Consider the following 13,882-nt stretch of genomic DNA (forward strand, 5'->3'; position numbering starts at 1 on the left):
AGCCAAAAAAAAAAAAGAAGATCCACACGTCACCCACCTTCTGGCAGCCTAAGACGCTGAGACCCCAGAAGCAGCCCAAATACCCCCAGAAGAGCACCCCAGGAGAAACAAGCTTGACCACTATGCCATCATCAAATTTCCCCTGACCACTGAGTCAGCCATGAAGAAGATAGAAGATAACAACACACTTGTGTTCATTGTGGATGTCAAGGCCAACAAGCACAAAATCAAACAAGCTGTAAAGAAGCTCTATGACATTGAAGTGGCTAAGGTCAACACTTTGATTAGGCCTGATGGAGAGAAGAAGGCCTATGTTTGACTTGCTCCTGATTATGATGCTTTGGATGTTGCCAGCAAAATTGGGATCATCTAAACTGAGTCCAGCAGGCTAATTCTAAATATAAATTTTTCTCACAAAAACAAAAAATAAACACACCAAACCCACTGCCCTTGAGCCCATTCCAACTCATGGTGACTCTCCATCAAGTTTCCACAGCTGTAAATCTTTATAAAACTGTCCTCTCTGGAACAACTGGAAGACTTGAACTGCTAACCCTTCAGTTAGCAGCTCAATACATAACAATGACATAGGTTGTAATTGTTGATTCCCGTGGAGTCGAGCATGACTCATAGCGACCCTATGAACAGAAGACCTGAGGCCTTTCTATAACTATCAATATTTATCAAAGTTCATATTGTTTCTAGAGACATGTTGTTTAGGAAGTGGATGCCACTCCTGCTTCTAAAAATGTCATAGGCGTGCCCTTCAAATAGTTCTCGTAAATGGCATTGTTAAGATTCAAACTCCTTTCTGTTTCTAAAGCTCCCTCGGCCCAGGAGTTATGTCAGCCCGGCAGGGCGCCCGTTACCACGGGAGAGACTGAGAAGTAGACCCCAGAAGGTGAAGTGACAGGCCCAGGCACATCGCTGAGGAGCAGCAGGGCTAGAAGCCGGGTCTTGCAAGACTTCTCAGTGCTTCCACCATGCGCCCGGAACCTGGTCAGACCCTCAAGTGCTCTTCACCCCACCCACCCTTATTTCTCATCTCCCCCTTATCCACAGCGGCACCCCCCAACCCAAACCGCGAGGTGGCTGGGGACACTATCATCTTCCGTGACACCCAGATCAGCAGCAGGGCCGTGTACCAGTGCAACACCTCCAACGAGCACGGCTACCTGCTGGCCAATGCCTTCGTCAGCGTGCTGGGTGAGTAAAGCCCACCACGTGCCACCTCTGCTCTCCTGTGGAGGGTCTGCCCAGGCTTAGTTAGATCATGGGGCCCACCTTGCTCTTGGGAGAGAAGCCAAGCGTGGAGGCAGGGGTGGGATGGAGGCAATCAAGACTAAAGAAGAGATTTGTGGGAAGATGGAGGATACGACATCTCCTTCCTCCTCTAACAAGGGAGGAGGGATGGGTCTCATCTCTTTAGTTGATGCACCTTGTGTTGTCTGTGGGATGGACAGAAGGAAGTGATCCTGGATGCACTTGCTTCATACAATCAATAGAGAGGGGACTGTGGGAGTGAGTAACTAAGAGGTACCTTCGCGTTATGAAGGGACAGAGGCAGCTGAGTAACTTGGGACAGCCCTTGAGGTTGAATGGAAGGCAGGTTGAAGGCCAGAGGGTAGCTTGCTAACCTAATGCTGAGAAGCTCCTCAAATGGGCGGTCGTTCGGTGCTTGGAGAGCTGCAGTAAAAGAGAATGGAGCTCAGGGGAGACTACAGGGAAGAAACACCAAAGTTAGACGCCACGCTCAAAACTGGTTCTCTGGTAATTTCAGATGTGCCACCTCGAATGCTTTCGCCTCGCAACCAACTCATTCGGGTGATCCTTTACAACCGGACGCGGCTGGACTGCCCGTTCTTTGGGTCCCCCATCCCCACACTCCGATGGTAAGTTCTAGGGGACCAGGCCTTCCCCAGCAGGGAACATTCATCTCACTCTTCTTCTTCCAATACTGACTCCCTCAGAAGCAGTTAGCAAGACCTGGTAACTCGGTGGCACAAACACTAAGCCCTTAGCTACTAACCAAAAGGCTGGTAGTTCAAATCCACCTGAAGGTTCCTTGGAAGGAAGTCCAGGCGATCTGCCCCCAAAAGCTCGTAACTCTGAAAACGTGCAGAGTGCAGCTCTCCTCCACAGCACACAGGGGAGCCACCAGTCAGAAGGGACACAACAGTAACCTGTTTGGGTTTGTGGGGGACACTTTCCAGGGTCTAAGCTGGAAGGAATTTAGCAGGTCACCTGGGGAACCCCATTGTACAGAGTAGCACGCTGAGGCTAAGAGACACACAAGACTGGTGAAAGTCACCCCGTGGTTGGAAGAAGCCCTGGCCTGAGAGCTCACGGCTCTGGACTCCAAGCTGGGCTCTCGCAATGGCTGCTCCCCGCACTGCCTGGGCTGGCCCTTTCTCATTATGCTTTGTGTCTCACTGCTCTGTTGTGAGGTTTAAGAATGGGCAGGGAAGCAACTTGGATGGTGGCAACTACCATGTCTATGAGAACGGCAGTCTGGAAATTAAGATGATCCGCAAAGAGGACCAAGGCATCTATACCTGTGTCGCCACCAACATTCTGGGCAAAGCTGAAAACCAGGTCCGCCTGGAGGTCAAAGGTGAGGGACCATGCCCTTCGGTAGGAATGCAGGATGGGGCAAGAGTGTCATCTCCTGTCACACAACTGTCCTTGTGTGACAGCCGCCAGACAGGGCACCACCGTTCACCATTAATCCCAAGTGGGTCCTCCCGGCGTGCCTGCCTGTGTTCCCAAGGCTTCCAGAGAGCCAGAGACGAGGAACACTGAGCATTTTATGATCAGCCTAGTGCAAAAGGAGTTAGAGGGGAAGCCTGCTGAGATTGCCAACTCCCCACTGCTACCTAATAAATTACAGCCTATTTTCTGGAGCTGGGGAACTCTAGTGGCTCTGTGGTTAGGACATTTGGCTGCTAACAAAGGGTCAGCAGTTCAAGCCCACCATCTGCTCCACAGGAGACAGGGCAGTTTGCTCCCATAAATATTAAAGCTTTAGCAATCTTTTGGGACAACTCTATTCCGCCCTTCACCAAATGTTGGCATTGACTCAGTTGGTTGGGTTGGCTTTAGAACATTCTAGAACCAGACAGAAAGGATTTGGGGATTATTTCTATTTAGGATTCCCCACATCAGGACTCCTCTCTATCTGTACACTTTCTATGGTTGGCCCCCGAGTACCTGGTGCTCTGTGGCACCACTTGGAGGCAGGGGGGCAGAAAACAAGTCCATAAAGGGTGAGCAAGACAAAGCCTGGGCCTCCCCTCAGATCCCACTAGGATCTTCCGGATGCCCGAGGACCAGGTGGTCAAGCGGGGCACCACGGTGCAGCTGGAGTGTCGAGTGAAGCACGACCCGTCCCTGAAGCTCACAGTCTCCTGGCTGAAGGACGACGAGCCGCTCCACGTTGGAAACAGGTTTCCGTTGCTCCCCTCTCTCCTGCGTGCTGGATTCCCCTCACGCTTGGTGACACAATGTAGAGCCCAGAGATCGGGAACTTGGGTCACCCATGTTACTGAGGAACAGCTGAGGAGTCCGTGATGTTCTCCGTGCCTCCCTCTCCCTCACGCACCCTCTCCCGTCAGCTCCCTACTTCTCTCACCTTCATCTATTTTCTCTCTTTCTGTCTTTCCCCCGACTCCTTTATCTCTTCACTTCTTTCCCTTTCCTTCTCTCTCCTTTCTCCCTCTCATTTGATCCCCTCCCTTTCTCCTGCTCCTGTCTTTCCCTCCTTTTTAAAAGCACCACAACCGGGCTTTCCGCCCTGGCAACCCTACTTGCAGTTCTCCTTCTTTCCAGTAGAGGGCAGGGCTGCCTGGAGTCCTCTCTCCCTGCAGCCTGGCTTCTCCAAATTGTTCTTGAATATTCTGCTTCTCAACCTTTGCTGCACCCCAAAATCATCTGGAGAACTTTTAATGTGTCCCATGTCTATCCTCATTCCCAAGCAACCTTAGTGGCAGGGTGTGTTATATGTTGGGATCTAATTTAAAAAGTCAGTGGTTCAAACCCACCATCAAACTCAAGGAAGAACAAGGGAGTAGTCTGTTCTCATTAGGATTTACAGGCTCAGAAATCTGATGGAAGGATTCGGATCAGCGGGACAGCAGTGGGTTGGGATAGGATGGGGTGGGCCGGGGTGGGTTTGGGTCCTCATTCTCCTCCTCCTCATTCTGATTTGCTCGGTTTGAAGGTACACTGCAGGCATTGATAGTTTGTAGTTAGCAGCACAGCTATGCCGCCAGAGCTCCTTGGCTCTGATAGCTTTTTGAAAGTTCCCTCGTTGTCTCTAATATGTTGTCAGGGCTGAGAAGCCCTGGTCTGAGCCCCCCTCCGCAGGCTCTCTGCTCTTTGCTGCACTCTCTTCATCCTGCAGGCAGGCTGGGCAGAGGTACAGCGGCTTGCTGTGGTCATTCTGGTGGCTTGTAGGGCTGCGTCCTCAAGTCCGTGCAGGCGTGATGCCACCAGCATTGCAGCCCTCCCTTGCTCTTTGATGCCTCCCATCCTCTGTAGGGACAGTTCACACGCACCAGGAGCAGGCCTGGCCTCCGCCTGTGTGCAGGGAGGCACGTACATGTAGGCTGAAGACAGAACTAGAAATAAGATACAATGAAGATGCCATTCTACCTTTTGAGGGAGTGGGCCAGCGGTGCCCTGTTGTGGGTGGTGTGCAAGGCTCAAGAAAGGCAAAGAAGCGCACAGTGTGCATTCCGAGCACAGTAAACCCAGCTCTGGGTCACTTGAGCGCCACCCACTTCCCCCTTCTTTAAACACCACCATGCAGATGGTGACAGTGAAGACCTTAGCGTCTCAGAGCTCCAAGTGGGGCTCCAGCCTGCGAGTGTGCTCTCCTCCGAGTCTCAAGCCCTCCCTGCCCTGCCCTGCCCTGCTCCCCACTTACCTCTTCAATCCCCTGCTGGTGCCTTTCAGGATGAAGAAGGAAGATGACTCCCTGACAATCTTCGGCGTGGCAGAGCGAGACCAGGGCAGCTACACGTGCGTCGCCAGCACTGAGCTGGACCAGGACCTGGCCAAGGCCCAACTCACTGTGCTAGGTAACTGCCAGTGCTCCTCCTGGCACTGACCGGCCCTTCCCAGCAGCCAGGCAGCAGTGGGTCCGGGGGCTTCTGAGGGCTGGGCCTGTCGTCAGCAGGCTCACGAGGCCTGGTGGTCTCTTGACTTAAGATCAAAGGGTCCAGGGGCTACCACTTTCAGAACAAGCAGGACAAGTTACCTCCTAAGTGTAGCATGCCTGAACAAATAATAGAAATGGAGAGGGGATTTTTTTTCTGATCATTTTGATTCCTCCACAGCTAACTCATTACCACTAAGTCAATTAAAATCGTTCTAATAAACACAAGGCTGAGTTTGTGTTTGTCCTTCCAACAACCCCCGCTAGCCTCACTTCCCTTCCCCTCCCCCCAGGGTTCGTGATGGGGTTTCACTGGGTGGTGTTCACTTAATAAGATGACCCTGTCTCTTCCTGCTCTGCTCTCCAGGCCCCATGGCAAATATAAAATTGTCCCGAGCTAAGGAGGCAGCGGCCTTTCTTCAAAGGAAGCAGCCCCCTAGTGTCCCTCCTCCTCTTGCCCTCACTGGGCGCCCTGCTCCCTGCTCCCTCCACTGGGCTGGCTGTTCCTGTCCCATCGGTGGCGGAGAGGCAGAGGTGCTGGCTGTGATGAGCCGAGGAACAAAAGTAATGATGGGACGGCAAGGAAGCAGTGTCTACCCCCAGTTATGGCAGCGACTCAGAGGCCTCCAGAAGGGATGGGGCACTCTCGCTGGAGGGGGCTAAACCTGGTCCTGGACCACCTCCACCAGAGGCTGTCCGGCCTCACTGCCTGTCCCCGTCTCAGAGAACACGTCTAACCCTGCATAACCAGCTAACCTGGATAACCTGTCTTACCTTTGCAGCTGACCAGGCCACTCCAACTAACCGTTTGGCTGTCCCACCCAAAGGTAATTTGTACTAATCATGGACCTTCATCCAGGCCCATTCTAGCAGGAGGAAGGCCCCGCAGGCGAGGGTGCTCTGTGTTAGTTTCAGGAATAATTCTTCCTCTCCTTTCCCTCGGCAAGTGTCCCAGGTTCACCCCTCAGAGCCTGTGTCACAGCTCCACTGTGGGGCCTGCTCCTTTGCAGCGAGGGATGAACTGGATTCAGTGGACCCAGAAGTCCTTGATTGCTGTCTCACCTGGGTCTCTTGCTTTTATCCGTGCTCACCTGCTCATCACTGGAGCGGTCCTGTTCTCCCACAGCTCAACCTCAGAGGTTTAAGAGCCAGTTAGATAAGCCCACAAGCATTAGATTCTTGGTAAAGCCACCTCATTGCAGTCTGCTCACATCTGTGACCACACCTGTTCATACTCCACACTCACACATGCATACACGCACTCGTGGGTTCAGGACACTCAGCTCCCAGAACCTTCCAGGAACCAGCTAGAATGAAGGATCATTGATGCAGGGAGCTGGGAGGAGGAGAGCGCTTGCCTGCGCTCCCCATGACTGATTCTGGGCCAGGGCACCACTGACGTTTACCAAAGGAATCCTGTAAGACTAGAACCCCACAGAGCTGCTGCGATGCCACCTGGGACTTCTCCGTCCCACTGACCATCATTCCACATGGAACTTTTGGACTGTGTCTGTTTCCCTCCGGCCTCACTCCTCCTTACCCCATGTCCCCCAGGCCCCCCCACCTGCCTGCCCTGCTCACACTCTGGACACTGTCCTGAGTCCCTGCTCTCAGAGCCTCAGTACACAAGTAGAAAAAAGTCCTCATGGGAGAATGTCACATGTCCTTGCCTGCTTCCCTGAATGAATCATCACGAGTGTAGTGAAAAGGACAGTGTTTCCTAAATGCCAGTGCCCCAAGAGTATCCACAGTAACAAGATGAGCTGGTCCCAACTCTCTGTGCCCGGCATGATCCTTTTTTCACCTTCCTCCGTGTCCTTTGATGTTCTTTCGTTGGGAGGAATATGTTCTTCTGAGGGGAGGGGTGGTCCCTGTGCTGACCCCACGTCTGTCGAGAATCTGCTTGCACGGGGTGGCATCCAGGGCAGGGACAGCTCTCACACGAAGCCCTACATGGTGTGTCCTCCCCCTGCTGCCAGGCCGGCCAGACCGACCGCGGGACCTGGAGCTCACCGACCTGGCCGAGAGGAGCGTCAGGTTGACCTGGATCCCCGGGGACGATAACAACAGCCCCATCACAGGTCAGCTCAGGGGTCGTGTCCTCCAAAGCCAGAAAGGGGGCAAATCAGCAGCCTCAGGTCTACCCCACACGCTGTGTGCCCTGAGCTGCTTAAAGAATGCATGCCAACCTCAGTTTCCCTTTCTGTGTCTCGGGAAGTGTGTGCTCTGTGCCTTCATCTCCCTAAAGGAGATTCTTAACATGAACAGACAAAGAGGAAGAAGTACACCGTTCACTCACCTCCTAAAACAAGTCTGTCTTCCTTGTCCACTCAGACTATGTGGTCCAGTTTGAAGAGGACCAGTTCCAGCCAGGGGTTTGGCATGACCATTCCAAGTTTCCAGGCAGTGTCAATTCAGCTGTCCTGCAACTGTCCCCATATGTCAACTATCAGTTCCGGGTCATTGCTGTCAATGAGGTCGGGAGCAGCCACCCCAGCCTCCCCTCTGAGCGCTACCGAACCAGTGGAGCACGTAAGTACTTGCAGCTGACAGGGAAGACTAGACCCAGACACCCTGAGTTCATGTTGTGTTCCCCCAGCTCCTGGCTGTGTGATTTTAAGCCTGTTACTTAACCTTCTCCAACTACTTAATCTTGTTTGTCTTATCTGTGAAACAGTGACACGTACATCGAGGGGTTGTTGTGAGGTTATATTTGAAATGCTCTTCAACTGCTTAGCGTGGTGCTTGGCCCATGGTGTTGTGATTAGGTGCCATCACTCAGCTATGCCTCACAGCCACCCTGGGACCACCATATCTGAACCTTGCCCTACCCCACTTACTTGGCACGTGTGTTGTTATATACCATTGAATCAAAACCAACCCATAGCTGACCCTCCAGCAAGTTTTCAGAGGCAGTAAATCACATGGAAAGACATTTCCCGTCCTCCTCCCATAAAACAGGCGGTGACTTTTAACCACATGTCTTTGGGTTGGCAGCTCAACTTCTTACCAGTAGGCCACCGAGCTCCCTGCTTGACACATAGCACCCAGTAAATTTTTCATCACCATTGTTGTTAATATTAATAACTCTTTGACTAACTGCTTTAAAGGGAAGAGTTATGGCAAAGAGTTGCAATAGAGCAATCTAATCTGTTGTTAGAACATCTTTCTTTCCTAACATGTTGGGTAATGTTTTGATTTTTTTTTTTTTCACACCAGCTCAGCAGTAAGTGGTAAACATCCCAATATTGAGCGGCAGGATAAGCCAGACTAGCGTTAAACATATTTCGTGGATAATCCGGGAATGAGCTAAGCCACATGAGTTGGCTGTCCTGATCCCCCACAGGATGCAAGCCTTATAATTAATGCTATCTTGTTAGGGATTAAAATTCCAAAGAAATTTGTTTCGCTTTTTACATGAGATGGCCTGGTGTGTACATGAGAAAAAAGAGTAAGTTCTGTTTTATATGGAGTGGGATTTGGTGCAGCCCAGTTGATTCCCATTCGTGGCCACCCCGTGTGACAGACGAGACCTGCCCCATGGGGTCTGGTGGCCTTGTGCGTCAGGAGTTGTGCTGCTAACCCGAAGGCCGAGCCTCTGTGGTGCTTTAAACCCACCAGCATCTCCAAGGGAGAAAGATGAGCAACCTCCTAGCATGTGATTTACAGTCTCTGAAACCCACTCGAGGGTAGGCTATGAGTCCAATGAGAGGGAGAGAACCTTCTGGAAGCTGATTGTCAAGTCTTTCTCCTGTGGAGCTGCTGCATGAGTTTGATAACCAGCCTTAACCATTGCATCGCCCGTACTCTCTATATATGAGAGAGATTGTGCAGATGCTGAGAAAAGACAGAATGCAGTTGAGTTTGCCAGTGGAGAGGAAATAGATTGTTTGCCATGCCCAGGTAAGGCAAAAAATGGACTTGAACTATTTGTGTGCATTATTGGGTTCCAGCCCCTGAGTCCAATCCCGCAGACGTGAAGGGAGAGGGGACAAGGAAGAACAACATGGAGATCACATGGACGGTAAGAACCCCCCGCCACCCCACCCCATCCTGCCCCTTGATTGCTCCCCCCACCCCACCACACACTGTGCATCAGGGGGTCCACTCTAGTTATTCCCCCAGGCCCCAAGACCACCCTCTGGTTCAGGCTGCCTCCTTAGCTCCAATGGCCACATCTTTTCAAGAAACCTGGGCCTTTTCTGAGAAGATTACCCAGACACCAGTCAGGAGGCAGAGAGAAAACCAAGCAGGAGCGGCAAAGAGCACAGACCACCAGCCAGATGACAACCAGAAGGAATTCCAGCAAGACACGTGCACCCGGACAACTTCACGTTAAACCTGAGGAGGAAGTTAGCCTCCACACCACAGCCTCACTTTGATGCATTCTGGGCTCCTTTCACTGGACCTTCCTGAGGGTAGAGGAGAGACCAGAACTGAGGTGTTCTCAGCACAGACCTCCTTTCCATCATGAGCTCCCTGACTCGAACCTCTCCCTCCAGATCAGGCTTGCAAAGTGCCGTCCACATCTTGGCTCACAGATCTGTCTTCATAACTAAAATTAAGCTGGTTTTCTGGGGATGCTAGAACAAGTCCCACAGACTAGGTAGCTTTAAAGCAACAGGAATAAGTTCTCCCACGTTCCGGAGCCTCGACCTCGGAGGTCAGGGTGTCTGCAGGTCCATGTTCCCCCTTAGCCTTTAGGGGAATATCTTTCCTTGCCTGCTCCCATGTCTTTTGTGTCCCCATATGCCCCTTGATTTGTGTCTGCATCCCTCCGGTGTCTGCTTCTGTCTTCACATGCCCATTTGCCCTCTGCATCTCATCTCTTTTATAAGGAGTCTTCCTGGATTAGAGCTCACCCTACTCCAGTATGACTTCTTGTAGACTTAACTATTAATATCTGCAAAGACTGTATTTCCAGATATTTAAAACTTGAATATCTCTTAGGGAAACACAGCTCTTAAGTCCAAAGTGACTTTTTTGAACCACTTCTAGTCTGAGAGAGGCATTGCAGCTGCTGAAATATAAACTATTTCTAAGGCACAGTCATGAGTTATAAGACATAGAGATATACAGTGTTTGGACTCACAGTATCCCTGTCTGTGGATCCTGGTCATGGCAGCTGTGGTCAGAGCAGAGTAACGGCAGCTGGGCTGAGCCCAAGCCAAGGAACCTGGGCCTTATCTCGTGACCTGCACTGGGTCGCTGTTTGCTCTCCAGTTCTGAATTGTAGTTTTCCCAGGAACTGGCTCCTGGACTGGGCCCTCAGGGAATAGAATGGAGACCAGACTCACCTTCTCTGTTGCTTAGAGAACCATGACCTGTTGGTTAAAATAAGCCAGAACAGATGCATGGATTTAGTAGAGTTCATAGCAGGAGGCACAGTGAGTTGTTGTGTACTGTCAAGTTGGAACCGACCCATAGCTGACCCTCCAGCGGATTTTCAGAGGCAGTTAAATGCTTGGGAGGAGATTGCCCACCCTTCCCCTGTACACACATAATAGTATTGCCCATCTTCTGTTTTATTTTGACACCTATCATCAGGAAAGAGTCCTGCAGAAAATAAAGCTTCTATTTCCCTAGTCACCTGTGTGTGTGCGTGACTCTGCATGTCAAAATGACTGGGCCTTAGATGGCACCTTTGTCAGGAGAGGCTCCATGCAGAGAAAATCGGGACTCACTCCTGCTTACCAAAAATGCTGTTGAGTTAGTCAAACCCTGGGCTTTGAGGGGAGTTGACAGGAGAAGAGGGTCCTCTTCCCTCCAGCCCTGCAAGGGGTCTGAGGGTTGTGTGGTTCTGGGAGAGGCTCCTGGCACAGAAAGAGAGGCCCCGCTGCGGTGAGTCTGGGATCCTTTGCCCATAACCCACAGCCCTCCCTCTGACTCTCCCCGCTCAGCCCATGAATGCCACCTCGGCCTTTGGCCCCAACCTGCGCTACATTGTCAAGTGGCGGCGGAGGGAAACTCGTGACACCTGGAACAACGTCACAGTGTGGGGCTCCCGCTACGTCGTGGGACAGACCCCTGTCTACGTGCCCTATGAGATCCGGGTCCAGGCCGAAAACGACTTCGGGAAGGGTCCAGAGCCAGACACCGTCATCGGCTATTCAGGAGAAGATTGTGAGTATCCCCCATCTTCCTCTCGGGACCCTCACTGTGGGCCATACATGGCCACTTGACCAGGAACACAGGGTCGTGTCATAGGTTCCCCACAGACTTCCTGAGCAGACAGCCAGCTCCCAGAAAAAACACATCACTACAGTGACCCAGGACAGACAGGCGGCTGTCACGGTTAGAAGCGGAAACGGTGTCATTCAAACATAAGTTCAAGATTACAGAATGTCGCTACTAGAAAGGTTATTAGAAATCACCTAGTCTTACACTCACATTTTCTAGATGTCAGAATTGAGACCCAGAAAGGGAAAAGCCTTGCCCAGTATCACTTTATAGTAGATGGACTGGCTTGAAAGCAGAGCCCAAGTCTCCTCATCTCCAAGCAGCCTGGCTCCCTTACTGCTGAGCTTGATAGCATCAATTAGGCTACAGGATTGTCCCAAAGACCCCTTATTATACCTGTGCAGGAAGCAGGGCCACAGGCCAGGCCCCTTCCCTCCAGCTTCCCAGAGGAAGCCTTTAAGGCTTCAGAGGACCAGGCAAAAACAATGTTCAGTCTTCCGACCAGCCTGCCAGCATTCCTAGTGCTGCCCCAGTCCCTTGGGCTTGTGTGTTCCAAGAGATGCTCTTTGGAAGTTGGCACTGGGGAAATCAGCAGGATTCTGAACCTGTGTGTGGAAGTGTGTGTCTGGCTACCTGGGAAATGGGGGCCTGTCTGCTCTGTCATTCAGGCTGCTCAGGAAAGCTGGGGCTGGCCACTGGGGTCCCTTCCTGGCTTGGAGTGATCCAGGGCCTCCTGTTGGGGGTGGTCCGATAAAATAAGAGATCGTGTGGGTGACTAGAAAAGAGGGGAGAGGGAGAGTCTTAAGAAGAGAAGAATCAGTAGGGGCAATGCTGAGGGCTTGGGTCGGGACAGTGGTGTTCCTAATAGTAAGACTGTAGAAGTGGCGGCTGGGTCCTGTGGCCCTGTTCCTCGGAGGTGGGAGGTGGGCTAGAACCCCGTGGGAGATAAACACAAGGGATCAGCAGGAGCTCCTCACACCTCACCTCTGCACCGGCAGGCAGGAGGCCTTTAAGGATTACCAGTGGCAAGTGGGGAGGGCGGCATCTGGCCCTGAGCCCCCTGGGCTGTCCCAGAGTTCCCGTGGCACCCGTCCACGCTGCAGTTGTTCTGCATCAGCACGAGGCAGAACTGCTTCAGCAGCCGAGTGCCAGAGGGAGGGCAAGACACAGCCCTGAAGAGGGAAGGACTTACTCCTCTTTCTAGGTGGTCACAGCATGAGAATCCTTCTCTGAGGTTGATAAAGGTTTCTCCAGATGAGTAACACGGGAAAGGGATGGAGAGTCCTGGCGGGAAACATACAGAATGTTCCAAAGGGCCTGTCTGAGTAGTATGGACAGGGCTAGAGAGGAAGCAGCAAAGTCTGGGAACCATCTCGGGGGCTACCCACCTTAGACAGTCACCCACCACCACCCTGAGCCCTGAAGGGGACACATGGGTCCTCAGAGCCTGCAAGAAGGCTGCTTACCACAATGTGGCCATGGGTAGAAGGGTGCAACATGGTCCGCCCGCAGCCCAGCAAAGGAGAACGGGGAGAATATATACACAGCCTCCTTTCACCCTATTGATGCCTCTCAGTGGCCACACCCAGCCAGAAGCTTGGGAACATGGGAGCCTAGATGAGAAAGTTTAGATAGGGAATGCCGTAGACCTGGAACAGGGGGGATAAGCAGAGATTATCCAGCACCAGAGAACACTAAGTCCTTTCTCCCTGAGTTACGTAGGTAGAGTCTCTGACACCTGAATCCCCACCATCTTGCACTCCTTCAAGTACAGTCTGATGGTGGTGGCATAGTCCCCACCCTCTTGTAGTGCCCAGTGTGCAAGGGACAGGCCAGCGAGCACAAGTCAGAGGGGACCCTGGAGGCCAGGGCCAGCCTTGCCTGCATAACCAGCTCTCTGTCCCCACACATTACAGATCCCAGGGCTGCACCTACTGACGTTAAAATCCGCGTCCTGAACAGCACAGCCATCAGCCTTCAGTGGAACCGCGTCTACTCCGACACGGTCCAGGGCCAGCTCAGAGAGTACCGAGTGAGGAAGCCAGCTCCCGACCCGCCTAACCTCCAGCTCGCTAACCAGGGTGGGGGGCAGCAGGCGCAAGGCGTAGGGTATCTGCAAGAGGTGCTAGGGGTAATGACGGTTGCACGATTGCTTCGAGATGATGTCTGGGATGAGCTTTCCAAAACTGTCCCCAGATGACTCAGTGGGGGGGAAAAATATGCTGTCTTGGTGCAACAGAATGTCGTGTGAAGGGTGGTGGGATGGAGCTGACTTTGCATAACGCACACTTGGACATGTGTGAGTGGACACTCTTGTGTCTTTGGGAGCAATGTCAAACCGCTGAGCACCCTCCCCTTTCCTGATGGCCCTGGTTGGGCTGCTTACCTGACCAGAGTCCCAGCTAACAGGCAAAGCCACTAAAATGATGTCAATACCTCCCTTGTCACAGCCAACTCTGGGTGTTCAGCACCTGGGTTACTGGGCCCTTCACATTTGGTCTTTCTTCTCTGCGTGGGAGCAGTTGGGTTCCATCGTGCCTCCTC

General features: G+C 52.3%; 1 protein-coding gene across 5 annotated transcripts in view; it reads left to right on the plus strand.

Moving 5' to 3' along the window:
- The window catches only part of NFASC (neurofascin), a 272,454-nt gene that overhangs the window by 224,675 nt on the left and 33,897 nt on the right, over nucleotides 1–13,882 (plus strand). For 2 of the 5 annotated variants that reach the window (XM_006887908.1, XM_006887907.1), the window contains exons 10-19: nucleotides 1,063–1,206; nucleotides 1,781–1,892; nucleotides 2,448–2,614; nucleotides 3,299–3,446; nucleotides 4,957–5,081; nucleotides 7,138–7,239; nucleotides 7,493–7,690; nucleotides 9,112–9,182; nucleotides 11,059–11,281; nucleotides 13,255–13,370. In XM_006887908.1, the coding sequence (XP_006887970.1) occupies nucleotides 1,063–1,206; nucleotides 1,781–1,892; nucleotides 2,448–2,614; nucleotides 3,299–3,446; nucleotides 4,957–5,081; nucleotides 7,138–7,239; nucleotides 7,493–7,690; nucleotides 9,112–9,182; nucleotides 11,059–11,281; nucleotides 13,255–13,370 (1,406 nt within the window). Of the gene's footprint in view, nucleotides 1–1,062; nucleotides 1,207–1,780; nucleotides 1,893–2,447; nucleotides 2,615–3,298; nucleotides 3,447–4,956; nucleotides 5,152–5,940; nucleotides 5,986–7,137; nucleotides 7,240–7,492; nucleotides 7,691–9,111; nucleotides 9,183–11,058; nucleotides 11,282–13,254; nucleotides 13,371–13,882 lie in introns of those variants that run through there. The other 3 variants (XM_006887906.1, XM_006887905.1, XM_006887909.1) reach the window with 3 other exon arrangements.

Source organism: Elephantulus edwardii, unplaced genomic scaffold, assembly GCF_000299155.1.
Source record: "Elephantulus edwardii isolate Elephantulus edwardi_28Jun2011 unplaced genomic scaffold, EleEdw1.0 scaffold00063, whole genome shotgun sequence".
NCBI classification, from domain to species: Eukaryota; Metazoa; Chordata; class Mammalia; order Macroscelidea; family Macroscelididae; genus Elephantulus; species Elephantulus edwardii.